Genomic DNA, 22,613 nt, shown 5'->3' on the forward strand with positions numbered 1-22,613 from the left:
TTTACCCAAGGGCACAAGTAAAGCACATGTAACAGATTCCCCAAGGTCCAAAAAATCATCATTTCTTTCCTATCTAGCCTTATTTTATTCGCACTTTATTTAAAACCGCCCTAAAAAGACTCGGCGAGTTGGTAATTTTAACTATGAGGTAATGGGTGGCTTTTATCACCACATAGATGTAAGACGATAACTGGCTCTGAATTTTGTCTCCTCCGCTTCTCGTTTCCAACATCTGACCCGCAGCCTGGTCTTCTGGCTATTTCTGCTGGCTTTGGAGTACAGGCACATAAAGCTCTTTTCTTTTCTGTCATTATATTATTTTTTAAAGCCTTCTCCCTGTGAAACCATTGGCTAAGTATAGACAATGTGAGGTAAGGTGTTAATTCACTGAATTCGTTCAAAATAGATATTTAAGTCGGTGCTGAAAATCAAGCATGAAAATTACATACATGAATCAAAGATTTAACTAATTTCTATTCCTCATTTTAAGGTCATTTTTAAGAACATCAAGGATGCTCTACGTAAACTACTCAGAAATAACAAGAAAAGGGCAAACTTCTGTATTTCCAAGACGTGACTAGAACGATGCTTATTCTTGCACTGTAGTCGAAATACATTGTTTCACCACCACATGAAAACTCTGATTAGCCTCTTCCATGGCCTTTTTTTGGCTTTGGAATGCCAACAAAAACCTTCCAAGGGCAACCAGTCTCCAGCTGTCCTTCTCACGGCTCCTGCCAGGCAGGGTTATCTCCCGTAACTGTTGGTGGCTCCCACCTGGGAGCCTGGGGGCTCTGCCACCACCGTGCTTGTGCCTAAATGGCCACATGCCCGACCACCAGCACATCCTGAAGATATTCTAAAGAGGAGAGGCAAGCCTTATGTACTAAGAAGTTGGAGAAAGAAGGCAATTGTAACCCAAGAAGAATCTCGTATTAATAGGACCCTCAAGGGAAGATTTGTCCATATTTATAGCACCCATCCTTTCAACCCTGATGGTCTGAATGCACTGCGTATTTGTATACCACATCCTCGTTTTAAGTCTCAGCACCCACCAAACCGTGAAGCTCAACCCAAGCAGTGCTGACACATCACTTTGTGACCAGTACCATAATTCACAGGACAACACTGTTCATGTTGTTTGCAGCACATCATTTTCCACGTGCTGGACACGTACAGGAACACAAACCGACCTCTAAGACTGCACGCAAAGCACAGGCTAGAGAAACGAGGAATTCTGGGGAAAATGCTTTACATTTTTGGCTTTATCCAATTAAATTGTTCCACCTGGGCATGAAGCAGTCCTGGTCCATCTTGCACTGAGTGGATCTTTGGGCTTACTTCTGTGTTGTCTCACTCCTTCCCTTGGCTGTTCATGCTCATGCACAGAAAACACCCCTGTAAATGTTATGCTCACGCTGTGCTGGGACAGCACAGTGAATCACTTCAGACCGAGCAGTCTTTCTGCTCTTACACATGGAAGGGAAAGGTATCGTTATTTCTTTCTCCAAAATTTTCCCCAGTTGAGCCATTTAAACTCAGCAAAGCCCTTCCTTCTTTGAGCATTGGGGCTGACGAGATCAAATTGACTTCAGCAGTCTTCCTAAAAAGAAGAGCCCACAGATACCCCAGGATGCATCAACAGCAAGAACTGCACCAACCTCTTCTCCCTCTGCTCTTCCTCCACCTGTATTTTGCTCTCTTATGCTTTTTTTTTTTTTTTTTTTGGACAGGATTCCTCATTAATCTACAGACAGACACCGTCTTCCTCCTGCTTCATTAGGGCTAAGCCATTCATCCTTTTCATCTGAGAACAGCAAAGTTCAAAAGCACAACTAATTAAAAGCAACTAATGACCGGGACGGCCTTGCAGGCAATGAAAGGAACCATTTGCCTGGGGACATTTTAACAATGCCTGACTTCTGTGCTCCAAGCAGCCCAAAAAACAGTTTATGATCAAAAGCTAACTTGTTTTCGGGCTCTCTCTTTGTGGATCAGGCAGATAGCATTTTGGATGCACTGAAGTCAGCTGTTTGCTATCTTCATGGTTTTGGGAACGGCTTTAGGCACTGGCTTGAAAACTAGACCACTATCGGGCCCGTGGAAGTGTCTTAACATCACCCACGTGAATATATGCTAGCAACTACTAATAACACAAGGGTGATGCTTTATGCTCCAGTACTACAGAAGAAACTGCTGGAAATACCAAGTGCTACCTTGGATCTAAGTTAAGAGAAGCTGACTTTCAGAAACCACTTCAACCTATTCCAACGGGGTTGGTTTTGACATCAAATGGATGGGTTTTTAGCTCCCTGAGGATTGTTACTATGACAGACTCTTATCAACAGACGGGTGGTGCAGGTACGACCCAACAGGCACTGCTATTCCAAGGTTCCCAGCTGGGTACCGATACCTGGATACACCTGAAGACAATCCCAACCCCCTTTTTCTTCCATTTCCTCTGGGCAAAAAATATGCATTATTACAAGATAGAAATATAGGTAAGCTATAACTAGAAATTAATACTAGAATTTACCACAAATAGAAAACTGTAAATGAATTTCTAACATTCGTCAGTTTTAGTTGTCATTTTGGTACACAGAAGTTGCTCAGACTTCTGTTATTTCTTTAGGAAATTCTCTCTTTGAAGGGGAAACCATGGTGTATCTCAGCTGTTGTTTCTATTTTTACTTCTAGATTTTTTTTTTTTATTATCTGATCTCATCAAGATGAAACTTGGTCTCAATAGTAAACATTTTTTTTCCCTGGCATTATTGCAGATGGACGAGAGATTAAATTTTTAAGGCAACTGAGCTCTTACAACGTTGGTTAACCAGAGTGGAAAGGGCAGTTCTTATTCTTCTACGTGTAAAAGCAGTTCCTTACTGTCCTCTAGTGGAGTAGCACTATCCTCACGAACAACAATGGACTTTCAAAAAAAGAAAAGTATTGATAAAATATTCATTTCACTGTATGTTGTTCACTCTTCTGTACCCAAAACCTCTGCAAGCTGCCTTTTGTATTTCAGTTGAAATACTAGCGACCTTTGAAGTAAGTACAAGGTACTATCACATGCCAGAGCCTAAATAATGGGTAATTTCTGCAAGCTTTACATCTGTGGATCTGTGGATACAGGGGATGTGATGATATTTAGCAGTGTAACTCTGAAGCATAGCTCAGCAGGCAGACACAGACCAAAAGATGGGGTACAGCACATTTTCAAGGGGAAATGGCATCTCTAGTAAATACTCTGGAATTTTGGCAGTATCCTAAGTGTAACGTGAACCTAAGTACAGCTATACTGAGGGGCACATACGGAGACAGATACTTCCCCTAGGATACTCTCCCAGTTTCCTGTAACCCAGACTTCAGGAATGCCTGAGGCAGCAGTAGTATCTTTAACACATTCCATCCTTGATGACTTTTTTCCACTTTATATTCTCTTTTTAACCTGCCCAGACTTTTTGTATCCATAATATCCTGCAGTGGTTCCATAGCCTAATCCAAAATTCAGCTGGATATGTAGAGAAATGCTCCCTTCTGCTTGCAATTGAGCCTGCTACCTGATGCCCCTGATGAGCAACTCTTCCTGTTTACAGATTCCACGCTTCAGGACTTCCTTGGCATCTGTCATAGCCCTTGTTATGTATTTCCTGTTCAGATTAAGTCTTACCTTCTGCTTTGCAAAGTGTGCCCTCGCCCTTGTTTTCCTATATTCCAGTTCTACTGGTGTCCTCTTTCACAGCAAATAATTTAGTCAACTTTCTACTTCGCCTTTCTTTCCTTCTCAAAACACTTAGGCTGAATGCAAGAGGTCCTAGAAAAACTCTTATAACCTCCTCCCTCTAAATGTGCATCAAACCTTCACAAACAGGTATAATCTATGAGGTAACTTCTTTTATACCTGCTGTGAGCAGAACTCTGTTTTGACACCTTCAAAGAGACAAAGACAGGTCAACTCTTTGCATATTTATCCATAGCTCTGCAAATCCTGCTCATCATATTTTTTCAATTAGCTCACTGTTTTCAATGAACCATAAAACTACTCATGCTGCATCTCCACTGATCTCTTGAGTCTTTAAAAATCTGGTGGCAGAACAGTCACTCTACTCCTCGAAGAGCAAAGCTGTTTTTACGCTACAAATTCCATGCTATAGCTAAGGGGTCAGCAGTTTCCTCGCTTTTGAGTCCACAGGAGTACTCCCCAGTGCCACCAACTTGCTGACACTCACTTCACTGATGTTTTCTGCCACTTCACTTTACAACAGCTCCTCTTACCTTTTCTGCAAAGAAAGTTCCTTAAGCACTTCTGTAATGAACATCGGTCAAAATAAAAAGAACATCACTGCAAAGAAAAATAATCCAGCTTTGTCATCTTACCCTTTAAACGTTCATATTACAGTGTGATCATTTACTGACTCACTGTAAACTTCCCTGTCTGACAATTACTTATAAATATTGTTTTAAAGAAGAAACTTTTCATATAGCCAATTTTACAATGAATTTTAGGATTTGCTGTGTCCATTAGTCTCCATTTCTGTTGTGGACACAACTTCTTTCGCATGGATTCCACCAACTGCTCCAAGAAATGAATACTGTTTACAGTTGTGTAAACATCTGCTGTCAGCACATGTTAGTAAACATAGAAATGACTCATGATTTTCAGTGTTATTTGGCTTTCTGCCTTTGCCACACAATAGGACGTTCATGTATGATGCTAAGGCAACAAATCAATCAACCAGGCAGGTAGGATGGTGACAGTGCCTGGGGATACACTAGTCTATTTTTCTGTAAGGCCTACGTTGTCAACCTAAGAGGGTTCTGTGCTTCTTCATGCAGCCTAGATTTTTTTTTCTGTTTTTAGGGATATGCCATAACCTCTCCACCAGCAGAACCTACAGCCACTCCTGTAATAACTGCATGAGGAATTACATGGTCCCATCCATCAAATATTTAAATACATTTTTTTATAAACACACAAACAAACGTCTAAATAAACTAAATATATGAATAAGAAGATATATTTATGTATACACACACTACATATAGTATATATGTATACAAATAAATGTATCTTCACTTCATACGAATATATAAAATCTATCTATACTTTCTATTCTTGTATTTTGGTTTAAGGAATATAAATACTTGCTTATTTTATGATCTCATTTTAAAAAAGTATTCTCTTTGGTTGAGCCTATCCTTGGTTGCATACTGCTTGCACAGTTCATTCTTCTCTGTCCTAGAACACTACTTTATTCCTAAGTATCATAGAGTGATCTTTGGCCTGTGTAAAAGCATTACACCTTGCCTCTGTGATACAGTATGTTCTTACTCTCCCATAAAACACGTCTACAGAATCCTTCATAATCTAGTGGACAGCAATCATCATTGCCTAGTAGAACTCCGTGCATGGCTGTCATCCAAATTTAAAAGTAACAATCCTTATCTTCTTATCAGTAAAGCACAGAACTGAGTACAAGCAGATGCAAATTAAAAAGAGAAAAATTGGATACTCCAATTTAAACAATGTAGAAACATGATGCTATACATTTTGCCCCAACATTTTAAGTAAAATGCTTAGACTGTATGGATTTCTATACTTCCAAACTATTAACAGTAGATACCTTTCATATTTAATCCAGTTTTATTACAAGTAGATAAAACTATTATTGCAATAAGAAAAAGGTTATATAAAAAAATCCAGTGCAAAATGAAAGCACCCTACGAAATCTGCATTTCTGTTCCCATCGCGAGGCGTTTAAGACCTTGCAAGAACAACTGTGATCTCGGTGACTTCAAAGAAGTTACTTAATAACACAAAGATCAGACAGGATTTGCTGAAGTTGTAACCGTTGACTTCAAAGAAGAAAAAAAAAAAAGGAGACTTGTTGTTTGACAGGTGCAAAAATTAATACAAAATGTATTAACACAATATGAAACAAACTTACATTAAATAGTTTTGTTTCCCGGTACATACTTCAGATTTTCAAATGAATTTTATAAAATTTACATATTTAATGAAATGATTTATCGTTGTGGAAAACACAATTCTCTATTTCAAGTTTATATTAGCTATAAATATCTAAGGACAGGAAAGATGCTCTTCCAGTTGCCCTACTTCCCCATCATTTATGTCTTCTGCTCTTTGGCTTTCGGAGAGAACATTACAGCATAAGGTTGCCGCCTTTTCGGACGTTGACAGGGAGCAAGATCCTCTTTAATATATCCTTAGAAGAATAAAAACAAAAATGAGGCAATCAATACAATATAACAACATACATAGCTTCTGTTTCATTGTTTGTTTACCCTGAAAAAAAACTGATTATGCCTCCCCCTACCCTCTCTCATAACTGGTTCTCACTTGAGAGAAAGTCGGAGATCCCAGGGTGCAGTATCATTAACGAAAAACTCAACTGCTTCCTGATAGATGGCTGCACGGTAATGCAATACCAACAGGTAAGACTGAAGAGAAGAATGGAGGCTACAAACTGTTCATCTAAGTGCAAAACCACATTTTTAATTTTCTTCTGAAAAAGATTTTATATAACGTAAGAGTAACAAGTATATCTGTACTGCAAATTCAGTTGGCAAAAACAAACAAAAAACACTTAAAAATGTATTCCCTAGTCACAAAGATGAAACTTTAGGCACATGCATTTCGTGGGTCTGAAGGGTACGTGTGTCTGTTTTGAGAGCATTCTTTTTTATTAGACTTGTCAATCTGGAAGAAGCCAAGCAGTAACCTACAGATCAAACACCCTTTGAACAGCTCTCTGATAAGGGAAGCGTATAGGAAATTTCTGTAACATGCTCGACTTCGCTAACAGTGACAGTAAGCAGACACTTTATGCAGATCAGTTACAGCATCTGGCTTTTGTCAAACACTTACTGTTTATCAGCAATAGCATCCGTTGAAGCGAGAGGAGTAGATTCTGACTTCATAGCTGGAAAATACTTTCTTTACAACCCTCAGTTATTTTAAAAAATCCAATTGGTTCAAGATACCACTAAGAAACAGAAAAAACACCCTACCTCCCCCCCTACTTCTGAGTGACAACTGCAATTGTTCGGTAGCCTCTCTAGTGTCCTTGCTGCACTCTTGTACAACATGTTTTTTACAAAGAAAGGGTAGATGTAAAGTCTGCCTTTAATATGCTGTCGAGGACCATTAACAACTAAACAGCTCTTATCCTAGCAGAACAAGAAGATTGCTCAGAAGCTCATTTTAACAAGCATGCAAGCAGATTCCAAATGGGTAGTAAAAGACAATTTCCCTAACACGGTACCTCGATTGCCTGATGTTATAAATGGACATGGCTTCGCATTTAGACCAGCTTCCTCACTGGCTGCAACAGGCACAAGGCGACCAAGATCGGAAGGACTATGATTTGTTCATCTTAAGAGATTTTGATCAAGAACCAAAGAAGGCTCTACAATGAAAATTCTCTCTCATTACCTAAGGCAAAAGAGGAATGGACAAGCCACAGCCAAGCCCTACCTAGCTGGACACAGAGGGAGGAGAGAGACAAGGCACAAAGGAAGTGGTGGTTCAGCAGTGTTCCTGCTGGACTGATGGATTCACTCTCCCATATGCGATCCCAGAAAAAGATTTATGGGCGAGGGGAAACTTTCCTGAAGCCTAACCAAGCCCAAGGAAACTTAATGGCCTGCCAATTTGGTAACTCTCTTAACCCTTCACATTGGCTACATTTTCCTTCACCTGACCTGAAACTGTTAAGAGAATGGGTGAAGATAAGTGAAGATTAATGTTTCGCAACCAGCATGAATAACATAGCTCACAGACAGTTCCTACAGGACTCCGTATCTCAGACTTTCACCACTTCTGAAGAAACGTACATATAGTACAGTACAAATTCACCATGTTTTAAAGCCATTAGTGAAAACTGATTTTTATACCAAACTCCAGGATTTAAAAAAAAATATTTAGGAAAGAACAATTTCCCTTGAGAAGTTAAAAAAAAAGTTAAAAAAAACACACAAAAAACAGCTTTTGAGTTTCACTAATAACCAGGATATATGCATCTAATCACATCTGACCCTCAACTTCTCAGTTTTCATTTTGTGCTAAGGAGCTCTCAAGATACAGAGGAAGGAGATCAGTGGTGCTGCCTGTCTCTCCTCACTAAGTTCAGCCTTTGCCTCTGAAAATGTTGACCCTGTTCTTGCTTTGCTTCAAAGACAAGTAGAGCTTTAGTTCAAGTTCCATAACAATTCCAATTATTTCTGCCTTCTCTATCGAGGTTCTGAGAAAGTTTCTCTATGTTCCCTTCTTCCTAGTAGTAAAGGTGCTGCTAAACAGAGACAATGTTCTTTCAAAATTATGGTTGCTGGTAAGGAAACAGAGCTCAGAAAGACTGGGTGAGAAAGGCTGCTGTATGAACTAGAGACAAATCCAGAAAACGATTTAAAAAAAATCAGCATTAAAAAGTGCTTTATAAGCCATTTTTCACACTAACCTCTTTCCACACAAGTTTGGGTGGAAGGAAATCCAACCTCCCAGAAATTTTCAGGTGTGTTTGGAGGAATGTAGCGAAATCTGTGTCTTGAACAGGCAGCTAGTTTCTTCTCTCTCTCTTCTTCTGGAATGTCTGCATAATACTGTGGGTTAGAAAAAGAAAAATCCAAGTTAACACATTTATACATACACAGCAACTGCTTTACATAATGACACTGTCAATCATTGTTCACCAACACAGTTACCTAAAAATAAGGGTGAGGATAGCCAAGAGTAAAGATTTGTTATCCCCATGACAAACATCTGGCCATTATCCTAAAAGTTTACAGGATTTTCAGGTTAAGCATAACCTTACAGTGGCATGTTTGTTAACTTCATATCTTTTAACATACCACAGGTACAAGGTTTTGCAGTGTGTATAGTTGCTTATGTCAACAGTTTGACTGATTTTGTGGGGCTGTGACACAGGTGTTGAATTAGATAGGAATTCTCTAATAAAGTTTCAGTTTACAGTTTCAAATAAAACAGAAAAAAATGAAATACAATGCTAAAAAATCACGCTGCAAGATTATTTGCAGTATCTAAACTTACCGAGCTTTTAACAAATCAAAATGCTTCCTGCTTTATTACCCTCAAGTTAGGTGTGAATAAAGAGCCAGTTTAATGTATGGTGATAGACCTCTGGGACTCCAGAAGCTACCTGGACATTCTCTAGAGCATGCTGTAAATTGACTAGCTACTTCTCCCCCAAACACCCCATTTCTTTTTAAAAAAAATCAGTGTCAGCAGAAAAGAGAAAAAGTATATATACCACCCTCCAAGCTTCTTTGCTGTGTGTTCCCTTAAGTAGCATCTTGAAAAAACAGATTTTTTTGGTGCAGTTCTTTAGCTTGGGATTTTAGTTTAGCATCTCCTAAAACAGCAACCTGACACTTAGATACCACAGGGTACCGTGGTATTTTCAAAGCCAAAAGCATTGTTTGGTTCAAGTGGCAAGCCAACACTCAGAGTCAGGATTGCACAAGAAACCTGGCCCTCATAGAAGTGGGGAAACGATTCCACCAAAATGATAATGTTATGATTCAAAAAATGCAGAATTAAAACCTCATTCAGTCAGCTGGAAAGCAGTCTAGAGTGGGAAACAGGAAAGGAACAGAATTTCTGTCAACAGAGATTACTTCCTGTCTCCACCTACTGGTAGTCTTTCAGAAAAAACTATTTGGAATCGGAAAAACAACAGGAATTTATTAGTGTACTTTACTAACAGATAGCAGGTAAAGTAAAAAATCTTATTTTGTGGAGGAGGGCTTTTTATTCCTGAGATATAAATATTGAAGATCATGTAGATAAGAGAGCAACCACAGGTCTGAAAACGCCAGTGACTACTGTACAAACCAGGAAAAGTAGCCTTGGTTCATCTTAGGATTCTATAGTCTGTGGGAATTGCAGCTTTTCCCCCAGTATCAGTTCAGATTTCTCGCCTTTCTACAAGAAGAGTGACACCAGAATATATTCTGCTCTAATAGCCCTCATTAGTACAGGAAGCTGATCTAGTAACATGTGGGTTTCCTGAAGACAGCTTACTAAAAATCTGCAGTGTACTGCATTGGGAAAGGGAGGAGTTAAAAGTTTATGATTACAAGGGAATATTCGTGGATCGAACAATGAAAAATACAGCAGAGTTTTTGAGGAAAAGAAAATGAGAAAAACACAATCAAGCTAAGTGTGCATTCAAAATAAATTTGAAAGCAATTTTTTTTTTTTACTTTAGCTTGTATTGGGGTTGGCAAAGAATGAGTTACGTATGTCTGCTCTACAGAAAAGTCTGCCGTTTTCTAGATTGAGATCACTATTCACAGCATCTGCAGTCATCACAGAACATTTAAGCTAGGTTTTTCTACATGTGTGAAGTCTCATCCTGCAGTACCTTCACCATGGAAGAGTTCTTTACAGAGCTCCACCTCTCTTTGCAGTCTCAAAAAGAGAGCAAATCCTTCAAACACTAGTCACTAGTTTAGTAGGTATTTACTCATTTGTGTAATCTAAACTTATATAAAAACATCTGACTCATTCTCCTGCTTAAAAGTGTAGCTAGACTTAATCACACTTACTAATGTTACTTTTACAAGCAGCGACTCCTCCATACAATTGTTCTCTGATCTCATCACAAAATCATTATAACAAGGCAAGACATCGTATCACATGTTTTACACTGTGAAGTGAATGAGATGCTTCCACCACGTTTTGTGATGAGGATTTAAAGGACTTAAGTAACTCTTTGCCAAGGCACAAAGAGAAGTGAAATCTCTCATATCAGCTCAGAAGGACAGGTAATCCCTCCCACTCTCACACTGCTTGTAGCACACGGCTGGAACAATTTACTGATTTTTACCCACTCCCTAAACATTTCCTTAGACTTCACACACTTCTCAAAACCTTATCACTAATAAGCCTAGACTTTTTTAAAGCATCATTTACGCTTCGTCTAACACTCCTTTTTTTTCACTGGCATTTAATGCCAAGGTAGTTTTATTATGGAGCAGTGATATAGCCAAGCATTACGCATGTTGTAAGACGTTCATCTTGAGTGGCCTAGACTAAAAAAATATTGTCTGAAGTTTAAAGTAGAAACCTAATATTGTAAAAAACAAAGCTCTTACTATTTGCAAAGTCACCATTCTAATTAAGATGCCAGGAAGTAACAAGACCTGGATAGACTGATCTATAGCTTACAGAAACAGGAAATTGAAACAGTTAACAGGTGTCTCTAAGCCCCCAAAATAGGCTAAAGTTGTTATTGTTGTTTTGTGGGTTTTTATTTTTTCCCCATCCCTTCAGCACCCTGTTTTCTTTCAAACTTTCTAAATTAAACACAATTAAACACCTTTTTTTTTTTTTTTCCTGAAAATGGTATTTATAAGTTGACTGTAAAACTTTATTTTTATTCAATGAGTTTTACCAAAGATATTTTTCAGGAACATATTTTTGTCCAAAATGCACTCCAATAAATTTCTTCAGCTAAGTAAATATAACTATAAAGTGAACAGCAGGAGAATCTATGAAAAATGTTGGTTCCATACAGGTGTGGAAATTATATGAAAAGACTCCGGGTATAAGTCACACTTGCAGCATGTTTACTTATTACATCATTGCCTAATTAACTCCAGCCCAAAAGTCTACTGTAACCAAATACATTACCAAATAACCTTACTATACATGGAACTGTGTCAATATTTTATCTTTATACAAAGTATCTGAAAGCAGTTCAGTAATTTTAAAGGAAGGGAAAACTTACGAATGGAAAACCCTAAAATCTCACACTTTTTCCCTGCAGAGGCAAATATTTTTTTAAAACATTTGTATGTATATTTACATTGGCACCTATGCTGGTTTAACTATCTGAAAACACAGACCCCTCAGAAAACAAGGAACAAAACAGAAATCAAGACGTGTATAATAGGAAACAGAACATACTTATTCCAGTACCTGTGAATTTCAGTAGATTTTGTTGAAGTACAGAAACTTAAAATCATTCTTTGACTAGTTAATGTATCTTTTAGTAACAAAAACTGGTTCAACAGTATGGAACTATACTGTGAGAAGTTTCTAGCTTCATACAGGCATTAAAAAAAAAGTTATATGCAGTTGCTACAGTTAAAAAAACAACAAAACAACTTGATAAACAGCTTTGGTGGACAATTTTTTGCTCACTTATGCACTGAAGATGACAACCAGACTCATAATTTCAGTATCACTTCCTAACTTAGATAGCAGAAGAGCTGGAAGACCAAAATTCAGAGCAGTACTTACTATTTCACATTCCTTACAAGTATGGCCAGGCAGTTTTCTTCTTTCTTCTTTCTTACGAATAACCTCAATATGAGGAAAATCTAACACAGTATTCTTTCTGAAAAGCAAAAATGTTTTCATATGATTGTACATTCATTTCCTCTGTACATCTGAGAAATCCCCCCCCCCTTTTTTTTTACAGTACAATAATGGATCGTTTCAAGAATGTATAGTTTCAAAAAAAAGAAAAATCACAAAATATCTACAAAACCCAAACTTACTGCACTTCATACATGAATAACATTATTTCTGTAAGGAAAACAGACCAAAGGTTTTTAAAATATACTATGATCCTTAACATACCCCCAGATGTGTCTCAGATTTTTATGGCTTTTCATAATATGAAAGTAAGTAACTTGATCTAAATTACTCAAAAAATACATCTTCTGAAGAATACATATTTTGTCTGGGACACTAAAGTTCTGACTCTGATTTCTGAAGGTGGAATATATGTTCTGGTTCAAGCACTGAACAGATTTACTTCTTTACATGTATTTTTAGCCAATGTGCTCTTTTTCAAAACCAGAACACACTAAACAATTCTTCCTCTACAAAGAAAACACGCTGAGGTGTTAAAAAAAAAAAAGAAAAAGCAAAGCCAGTAACTATTTAACTGATGGCCATCATATCATTATGAAATGAGGATTCAGACTACCAATGATGATTAGACAGAAAGGCAACAGAGGAAGCACTACGAGGTACAGTTGCTTACAATTCCTCATTTATTGCCTAGAGGAAGGGGAAGAAAATGCCAGAGATAAGGAAGTTTTTATTTGTACAAGCAACCCCTAGCCTCTTTGATGATAAACTCGTGCATGGCTACTTGCCTGTAAGAAACCGCATGGAGTACAAAATGCTTCATTCAACAGGGTTATAAAAAGCAGAAATACCATTCCTTTCATTTCAGCAATTAGGATAGAAATGCCTCTCAATGTGTTCAGTCGTATCCATATCCCCCCCTTCATCTTTTATCTAATTTACTGTGTTTTACCTGTGCATCTTCAGCTGCTAGTAAGCTACATACAAACAGCTTTGTTTTATGGAAGAACAAGTTCTCTATAGGGAGGAAATAAAGAACCTTAAAATGCCTGCTTTAAACAACCTCCTTTTATTTCTATTTTTATTAGGCAAATTACCTTTCATCACTTTTGAAATATGGCTCCACAAAAGCTTTCTGTTTGGCTTTATCTTGTTTATCCTCATGTTCTGTAAATATATATGAAGAAAAAAAATTATACGTCACATAAGGTTAACAGACTGCCTAGAGAAATGTCTGCAAAATGATAAGCTGGAAATTATTAAGAACTATAAAAATGCCATGAGCACACTGCTCTGAGGCAGCAGATTCAAAGAAAAAGTAGAAATAATAGAATTGAACCAGTGATCAAAAAGCATTAGTGGAAGAGAAGGGAAAGAGCAATGGACAAGCAAAAAAGATGAGCAGAATAGCAAAGGAAAGGTTGCTTAAAATACAGAATATTGAGAAATCTCAGTGTAGGCAGGGGAACAAAGGAAGCAAGCAATTGCAATCATAATTTACAGCCAAAAACTGGTGATTCCTTTAAGAGTTACCTCACCATACAGCTTCTATGTCAACTTCCATTACATCTCCCATATTTGTGTGCATGCAATGTAAACCAACCAACAAAATAATTTTCAGGTTGGTTTGTTATGCCATTACAATTCATGAACTTACAAAAAATGAACTCAGAGTTTAAGTGGCATATTTGTTCTCACAGAACAAAGCCTGACTTCAAATCAACTCTCGCAGTTTGATCAGTCTAACAAAGACAAAAAAAAATATATCCCACTCTTTAGTTTCTTGCTTGCTACTGTTATTCCTTTATCCTGCTCTTCTTCATGAAGAGTTTCTTTTTCATCACACGCAGAAGGACCATCTTCTGGTAAGCATGATTCATATTCTTCATCATTCGTCCGATCAAACATTTCTGTTATGGTATCATTCATTTTTTTTTCTCTTCCTATTATAAAAAAAACAAAAACCAAAACAACAACATAATGAACATCCACATCAGTCTCTCAACAATTTAAGAAAGCATATTTTGACTGAATGGATATCAAGAATTAGCATCCACTTCCAACTCCAGGAGTGATTAACTTAACAATACTGATACATTTATTCTTTCTGCAACCTTTCCATGAATCTTTTAAATGTGTACAAAACTCAAATTTTTCATGAAGATATCTTGATTCCATTTCTAAACTTTGATTAATTGCTGAATCTCTTTCATATACCTTTAACCTTAGAAGTACATAGATGAGATTGTTGTTGTTGCAATTCTGGCTTAAGCCAAGCAGAGGGAAATATTTTCTTTAGGTAGGAAATAAACTACATAAATGTGATCAAGCTGCAATGGCTTAAAATAGAAACAAACAAAGAAAAAAAAAAAAAAAAAGAAAATCCACCCCAAAAAACAACAATCCAAAACACTGTGGCCCACCCATGAAAAAATCCACAACCACTGTTGAAAGTCACTGCCCTGCAGCCATGATTCACCACTTACCATACATTATATGTGATATAAATACACCTGGACTTATTTGAAATGCACTAGTTCCACTTGTATACTATTAAAAATGAAACTGGTCTTAGAAATTAAATTGGTCATAGAAATCCTGATATGATTCCATGGCAAACTTTCCAAGCTCTTAGTTGTAAGCATGTTCACTACAGGTCAGAACATGGAAAGTGTTTAACGTCTTAAACAATATAAAAGTATGGTACTAGCTTTGTCTCAGAACAAACCTTATTTACACAAGGAAAGTTAAAACAAACAGACACCATTGATTCTATTAGGAAACAGACTTATCTTTGTGAACTGAAAAATAAATACGTGTCTTTTACTGTAAACCACTTCCTATAATCTAACCACACATGGGGAAAAATATTCTTTATTCTTTACTGCTTCACAAGAAGTGAAACAAAGAAGAAAAAAAAGTCTTACTTGGACTGCTTTCCTGGTTTTGCTCTTGATTTTTCATTTTTATTAGTACACTGTCACTAACATATGTATAATCCATATCAACTTCCCCTCCAATTCTTGACTGAGAACCATCCTGAATAAAAAAATAACGAAACAAGATAATTGGACTCAGAAGCAACTGGTATAGTCATTATCATTACTATGTATATAAAATCCTTTCATAACCGTTACTGAAAACTTTTGGACACTGTGGTATTTTTTTCCTGCAGTAATGTATTTAAGATAAAGATGTAAAATAATAAAAAGAGAATAAATTGTTTTAAAGTTGAAATGGGAAGTATATAGTGGGTGAATAACATTACTTGATAGACAATAAATTCCTTAAAGTTTTCATGTTAAAATTCTACAAGGAAAAAAATAAGTAGCAATGAAACACTGACGATTTTCAAAACAGTCAATCTCAATTCAAAACTCTTTGATAGCTGTCAAGCTAGACAAAGCAAACAAAGTTCAGGAAAATTCTCAGTGATCCTATTAATTCTAATAACCAACGTGCTCCCAAATCAAAGAAGGATAGTAGTCGTGATCTGTACATCTTCCATTACTTAGCATGAAGATATGTCACCAGGAATGCTTTCAATGGAAAAATTATGAGATTTAGAACATTTTGTCTTAACATAAACACCTAAATACCCTTAAGACCATCAATTTCATACTGAATACCACATGGCAAAGTTTATCAAGTACAAGACGGGTGAAATGTTTTAGGATAACTGTACTGTACTATGCATAAACAAATGTTTTAGGAGTGCAAACAAGTATCAAAGGAGCAAAGGATTTTTGTTAGCAAGTGGTTTTGAACTGCCCAGAATAAAGCTCATGATATTACAGAATCCCAGAATGGCTGAGGTTGTAAGGGACCCATCTGCAGAGCTGCTTTCCAGCAGGTCAGCCCCCAGCCTGTACACGACATGGGGTAATTCCTCCCTAGGTGCAGGGCCCTGCACTTGCCTTTGTTGAACTTCATGGGGTTCCTCACTGCCCAACTCTCCACGTCCCTCTGAATGGCCCCACAGCACTGTGGTGCATCAGCTACTCCTTCCTGGTTTTGTGTCATCACTACTTCTAGAGGCTTTTTTTCCAATATTATGGAACATGCTGACTTGGTGCAAGAGATAGTTTACCTTTGTATCAATCACAGTAACATCCATTTTGTACTGCGAAAGGTCAGCTCCTGGGTCTATGCTCCACTGAAGGTTTTCTAAGGAAGTTTTATCTTTCAGATCTGGACACAGAATATGACAAAGAAGATTAATAATTAGAATTAAACTCTGGAAACAGTATCTGATAGTATCTAAAACACAAGTTGGCTTTCTCTTCATCGATTCATCTTTGGTTTTAGGGACTGATTTTTCTCAAATAATAAACATACTCATTTGGTATAAATAATTTTATCTGAAGATTCAGAAATACATCTTAAGTTTTTTGTCATATTGAGGGAGGACACCATACCTTTGTGTTTGTATGTTGTATGTAATATTTAACAAATACTCTTGCAGGTAAAATCTCTGTACTGTGCAAATCAAGTGATATTAAAATTGGATAGAGCATTAGATCAGTAGGACCACAGAAATTAAGTCTTAGACCACAAGTGTAGAGAAGTGTCTGGAACAATGGTTCCAGAGCTGGCTCCTCCTGATTTGTGAACCAGAGGTCTAGATTACAAGATACATGACAATATCAACTGCTTAAAGATTTTTAAGCTTATAATGCAAGTATTTCTACATAAAATATGCAGCATAACATTTTAGCTAAGGAGTACTGAGACAATCCCAGTTATAAAAATACAAATTTTGAGGACTGGGATCACTTAAGGGAAAGAACATAACTTCTAAAGCAAGTATCTGTCAGAAATCTGTTCTTCACTAAAGGCACTAATAGGTCATTGGGAATCTTGAAAGACATGATGGCTTGTTATTATACTTAAGGACAGTTTTCAAACATTTGATGTAGGCAGTTTTAACTCACACTTCCTGAGATTTAATTTCAGTATGTTATTCACACGCTTCAGTAAGACACTGTGTGCAGCAATAACAACACTAAATAACTGAGGAAAAAAAGGTTTCCTAACTTGCCGAGTTTACAGCCGAATCCCTATGATATATTTATTATACAGGGGAGGAAGAAGAAAAACCTTATGAAGTACAGGAAATTATGATACAGGTTGAAAAGCCGAAGGTGATCTTGAGAAGTGCTGAATAGAATGAGACTAAACTGCGAAAGTTATTAACGTGGGAGGAAAGAAGATACAAAGAACTGTATTCAGCCACAGCATAGGTTGGCGAGGTTAGGGAATAAAAGGAACATTTTCGTTAAGTTACCTTGTTCGTTTTGCAGTGCTTTGTTTTTTGATAGTCTACAAGGGTTTGGCTGAAGCACAGATGCTGGTTCAGACTCTCCATGTCCTATTCTTGCTTTCTTTCTGTTTGGTACATGGCCACTGGGAACCTAACAACATATTGCAATTTCACTATTTCCCAAAACTTAAAAATACCATTTCAAAGGAGAAGGAAAAAAAAGTCAGAAAACTATACCTTTACATCATCAAAAAGTTGCTCTGTGTCCACAGTACTCGGCAGCGGTGCAATTTTGAAGGGAGGGATTTCTTCTTTCATTTGGATCTGGTTTTTCTTATCTGGAAATGTTTTTCCCAGCATTGCCTCTTGTATGTAGGGCTCCTCTCGTAAGTCTCTGCCAAACGAAGAGCTCTCATTGTTGGCGTTCTGAACAGAGGGTGGACCCTCAGGAAGGGGCTTCCTTAGCTGTGAAAAAACATCATGCAGAGTCACCTGTTTCAGTCTGTTTTTACAGGTCTCCTCACTCCCTTGTTTCTTCTCTTGACAACGAACTGCAGAGAAGCGATCAGACAGATCCAAGGGCTTATCAACCGTGTGTTCCCCGTTAACATGCTGAATATCTGATTGAAAGGGTACAGAGTTCTCTTTGTTGAAGGATGTTTTTTCACAGCTAAATGCATGCTCGTCTTCAACTTTCTTTCTCTTAGCACACCTGCCTTCTTGCTGCTTCTGGTGTACGAGAAGGAAATCACTCTTGATCACCTCACTTTTAGCTGCACAAGTGTTTCCACCACAAGTTACAGCCTCATTAGCATTCTTTTTCACAACCATTTGCCTGTTGATAGAGGCCTGGCTGATAACTGAGCTGATTTCAGTTCCAAGATTCAGTGGCGCAACAAAAGCAACATCTTCAGATTTTGATCTGCTTTTATGAGATCTAGAACTGGAAGGATTGTTGAAGAGGTTGGTTTTGACATTAGGCTTCAATCCTGAATCTAAAATACAAGGGGTATGACATGTACTTGAGTTGTTCTTCATGTTGCTAGAAGCTCCAAAAACAGGAGAAGCTACCTGAGAATCCCAGTCAACATGTGGTGGAGTACTCTGAGATGCATCTAAAAAACTGAATACAGTGAGACATTAAATAATTTTCTGGTGTACGCAGGGGGTTGGGGGAAGAAAGACCAACATATAAAAACTATACATTTCCTATCAATGTTCTGCACTAAAGCTGTTAGAGTATTAACTGAAATTATTAACTAGCATTAACTGAAAACAGAAGGAAAAAGAAAAAGGGAAATTTTTGGTCTAGGAAGTAAATATTGTTGTACTTAATGATGTAAAAGGCAAGTAAAAACAAACCTTGTCCTTCATTTTAGCACGGTGAGAAATTCTATTCCACATTCAGCTGAGAACCAAGGACAGAATTAAGTCTACCCAGGAATCTCTCCTGTCAAAGGGCTGCCTACCTTTCAATGCAGTGAAATGGAGGAAAATGGGAATGGCTGTGAAAGCAGTCTATCTAGGCTCTTGTACAGATCTTAACCATGACAACAGATTCTCAAAGCTTCTGCAAGTGAAGGAAAAATCTGCAAGGTATTTTTTTTTAAATACTCTTTTTTACTTGTGAACAATAAAACAAAAGAAATCATTCAGGGAGCGACTGTGTACATAGGAAGCCTGTATCAGAAGTTTGAGAGCAAAGTCCACAGTTTTGTATTTTATCAGTTCCAAATTACAACTTATTTACTTGAAAGAAACCCATATAATATCAAAATACTTAGTTCTGTAGCTTTAAAACAAACTGCTGTTTAGAACAATATTATTAATGAGTGGAAACACACCCTAAACTGTTGTCATCATTTCTTGATTCAGAAGCTGGATGTTGTCTTGAGTCTTCAGTCTGCATGCTCTCTGGAGCTTGGTTCACAACAGTACTAGTGCGGGGAGAATTCAGTACAGACTGTGACTCCTTGTGAGTGGTAAAGAAAAACAAAGAACAGAAGCATGAGAAGTTATTTGAGTTAGGAATATTTATGTACAAACCTAACATACCTGTAAATTCTAAGTCCCATTCAAACAGAACTATTCCAAACTCTGAAAAAGTAACAAATGAAAAGAGAAAATTTTCACCTGTGGCTTTTAAATAAATTTTACGGAAATTCAAAAGTTCACTTATGCAGATGTGCACACAAAGACATTTTGTCTAAGAAAAAAATTGTCTGTATACCATCATCTTCACTGTACTTACCAAGCAAAAAATTATTAAATAATCTCACCCGAGTCACCAGTCTTATCACCAAGTAAACTTTTTTAGTGTGTTAGACGTCACTGCTGCACAGAGGCTAGCAGACCCAAGGATTTACTCCACTGTCCTTGTCAAATTTAAAAGATGTGTACATGGCAGAAACCATGGGCCTCCCATTTCCCTAGCTGCCAGACAGGTGAGCTCAGTTACATCTGCTCTTGCTACAGAAATTCTTAAGTAAGCAAAAGCAAACTAGAGTGAACTTACTGGAAACTTTGAATACTTTTTGCAGAATTTTAATGCAAAAGAGAAAAAGTGTTTTCAAACAACTGGCAATAGAAGTTGATTACATGAGAAATTTGGGAATATTACTTACAGATTCATCCTGAACAGCAAGTCCAATTGTTTCTGCAACAACTGCAGCCAAGTTAAAAGATGGCTTTGGAACAGGATAGCCTCCCATCCTTGATTTACCTTTATAAGTAGAGAGAAGCTCATGTAATGAGTTAAATACAAGTTATACGATCTTATTCCACTTACACAGGCTGTATAAACTCAGAACTAAAAAGATCACAAATTAAAATCTGATCATTATGGAAATAGTTTGACCTGTATTAGATAAAATCGTACCTTGAAGCGGTGAGTGAAGCAGAGGGGTAAAAAATAGAATTTATGCCGAGGGCAAACTGTTGCATTTTTAAGGAGAAATATACTTCCTGTTTGGGTGTGGTACCCCAAAATTAAAATACAAAAGACAATTTTATGTAGAGGTTACATTTCAAATTCACAGTCCAGGGCAGGAGCAGTATGAGAGCAGCACATAGAATACTAAAACTGAATATTTATAGTAAAATGACTGTGCAGTATATTTCCAAGGCGACACTTTTTATTAAGAAAATAAAAGAGATGAATTTCCATTCTTTCAGTGGTTTAACATTATTATTTCTATTCTTTCAGTGGTTTAACATTATTCAGTTTACTTAACTGGGGTGAAGTAATAATACAATATGAAATTACAGCAATTAGAGTATGACAACCCTGACCTACATGAGCAATTCCAAAACATTGACTCTCTCTGTCATCTATAGTTAAATACTTCACAGGAAAAAAATAAAATAAGATCAGGGATATAGAAAGACTTTAATAAAGACTACATAAAACACTTATACCAATTTACAATTATAGAAAAGGGAGAAAGTAACAGAATCACTTCCAAATTTTATATACTTGCTTCAGACTAAGTGCAATTCTCAGAGTATTGTAATCTCATTGTTGAAAAATCCGATATAAGACAATTGGATGAGTTGACCAAAACAAAAGAAATCAGCAGGAAGAGCCACACTGAGCTTCTTTTTATTTCTTGACTCTAAGCCCTAGCACGATGCCACCAGATCACGTATCTAGTGGCACAGAGACAGGATAGGCATCCTGAAGCAGTTGTAATTAAACATAACTTCCTTTTAATCTCAGTTGTTGATGACCCCTCAGTTTTACAATATTTTCTCCTCATTTTGAATAGAATTAGTACGAGATCTGTTAATATACTTACTCGGTATAGGGGACAGTTGTGGATCACAGGTGTCTGCCACTAGTATCTCTTCTCCATGGTGACTGTTCACTTGTGTGGAATAGAGAGGAATTTTTCCAAACTCTAGGAAAAGTTGTATAAACATTATCACATGGTGAAATTCGATATTCTGTTCTGACAGTTGTGTGTAGACACAGACCATGATCCTGATCTTAACAGCACTTAAAAATGAATTTTGGTATGTAAGTAGGTCCATTCATCCAAGCACATCTGCTTATTTTTATTTTAAGGTGACCAATTTGTCATAGTGATACAAATATTTCATATTAAAACTTTGTCTCACAGAGGTGTCCCCAGTCAGTCAGCTGTAACATACTGCTGCCACAATTACATCACTGTCTACACAAACTGCATAAGCACTAGGTATTTGATCTGTAGTTCATCTGTTAACACAGCATCAAACTACTGAAGAGTAAATTGTCCAAGGCAATAAATTTTTGCATCAGCTAAGGTAATGAAAAAGTGAAAAACATGAGATTTGAATCATGAACTATCTTGTTTTTGCTATGTTGTCCTTTCCATCCGGACACCAATAGTTTTCCTTAGCTATTCATTAACTGAGAAAGGTACTTACACCATTTCACACGTTTTAATTTAGTAGCTCAAGTGTTGTTAGTGTTAGTTTTTGTGTGTGTGTGTGTTTTGTTTTTTACTCAAAAAGTACAGAAGTAGGCATGTTTAGAAAGGGTAAACTTCACAGCACCAAACTTAGATCCCTAAAATAAAAGGCACTAATAACCAATCCACCCTTTCCACCCCATAGTTGTACTACTTCTATTGTTGTGAAGCTTTTAGTCAAGGCTTATATTTAGATCTAATCACATATTTTAAAAAATACTTTATTATTATTATTATTATTATTATTATTATTATTATTTCAGAAGATAAATTAATACATTAAAAGCACATGGATTGTTTATTGTATTTGCTGTGTATCATTGCAATACAAGCCATTCATTAAAATACTTCTTATGGTTAAAACACATTAAAAGCTACTTCTATGACATTAGAGAAGCAAGTCTGGAAATTAAATGTGCACAATACTTCTGGACTTAGACAGAAAACAAATGCAAACAGCGTATCAGTACTAGAAAAAGAAAGATCACATAGCTACTAGAATTAAATATCTGTCAGTTCCAGTAATATT

The 22,613-nt window shown here is 36.9% G+C and overlaps 1 protein-coding gene across 6 annotated transcripts in view; it reads right to left on the bottom strand.

The window, feature by feature from the left end:
- Positions 1-5,613: 5,613 nt before the first annotated feature.
- Positions 5,614-22,613, bottom strand: part of RBBP8 (RB binding protein 8, endonuclease) — a 41,488-nt gene continuing 24,488 nt past the window's right edge. For all 6 annotated transcript variants that reach the window (XM_068671450.1, XM_068671447.1, XM_068671446.1 and 3 more), the window contains 12 exons: positions 21,428-21,529; positions 20,255-20,352; positions 19,475-19,602; positions 17,868-18,753; positions 17,655-17,781; positions 16,458-16,558; positions 15,295-15,406; positions 14,140-14,310; positions 13,465-13,534; positions 12,290-12,386; positions 8,481-8,622; positions 5,614-6,230 (listed from right to left, as the gene is read on the bottom strand). In XM_068671450.1, coding sequence (XP_068527551.1) covers positions 6,133-6,230; positions 8,481-8,622; positions 12,290-12,386; positions 13,465-13,534; positions 14,140-14,310; positions 15,295-15,406; positions 16,458-16,558; positions 17,655-17,781; positions 17,868-18,753; positions 19,475-19,602; positions 20,255-20,352; positions 21,428-21,529 — 2,132 coding nt within the window. In that variant the 3' untranslated portion in view covers positions 5,614-6,132. The remainder of the gene's footprint in view (positions 6,231-8,480; positions 8,623-12,289; positions 12,387-13,464; positions 13,535-14,139; positions 14,311-15,294; positions 15,407-16,457; positions 16,559-17,654; positions 17,782-17,867; positions 18,754-19,474; positions 19,603-20,254; positions 20,353-21,427; positions 21,530-22,613) is intronic.

The sequence above is a fragment of the Anas acuta genome, chromosome 2 (assembly GCF_963932015.1).
Source record: "Anas acuta chromosome 2, bAnaAcu1.1, whole genome shotgun sequence".
Lineage (NCBI taxonomy): Eukaryota > Metazoa > Chordata > Aves > Anseriformes > Anatidae > Anas > Anas acuta.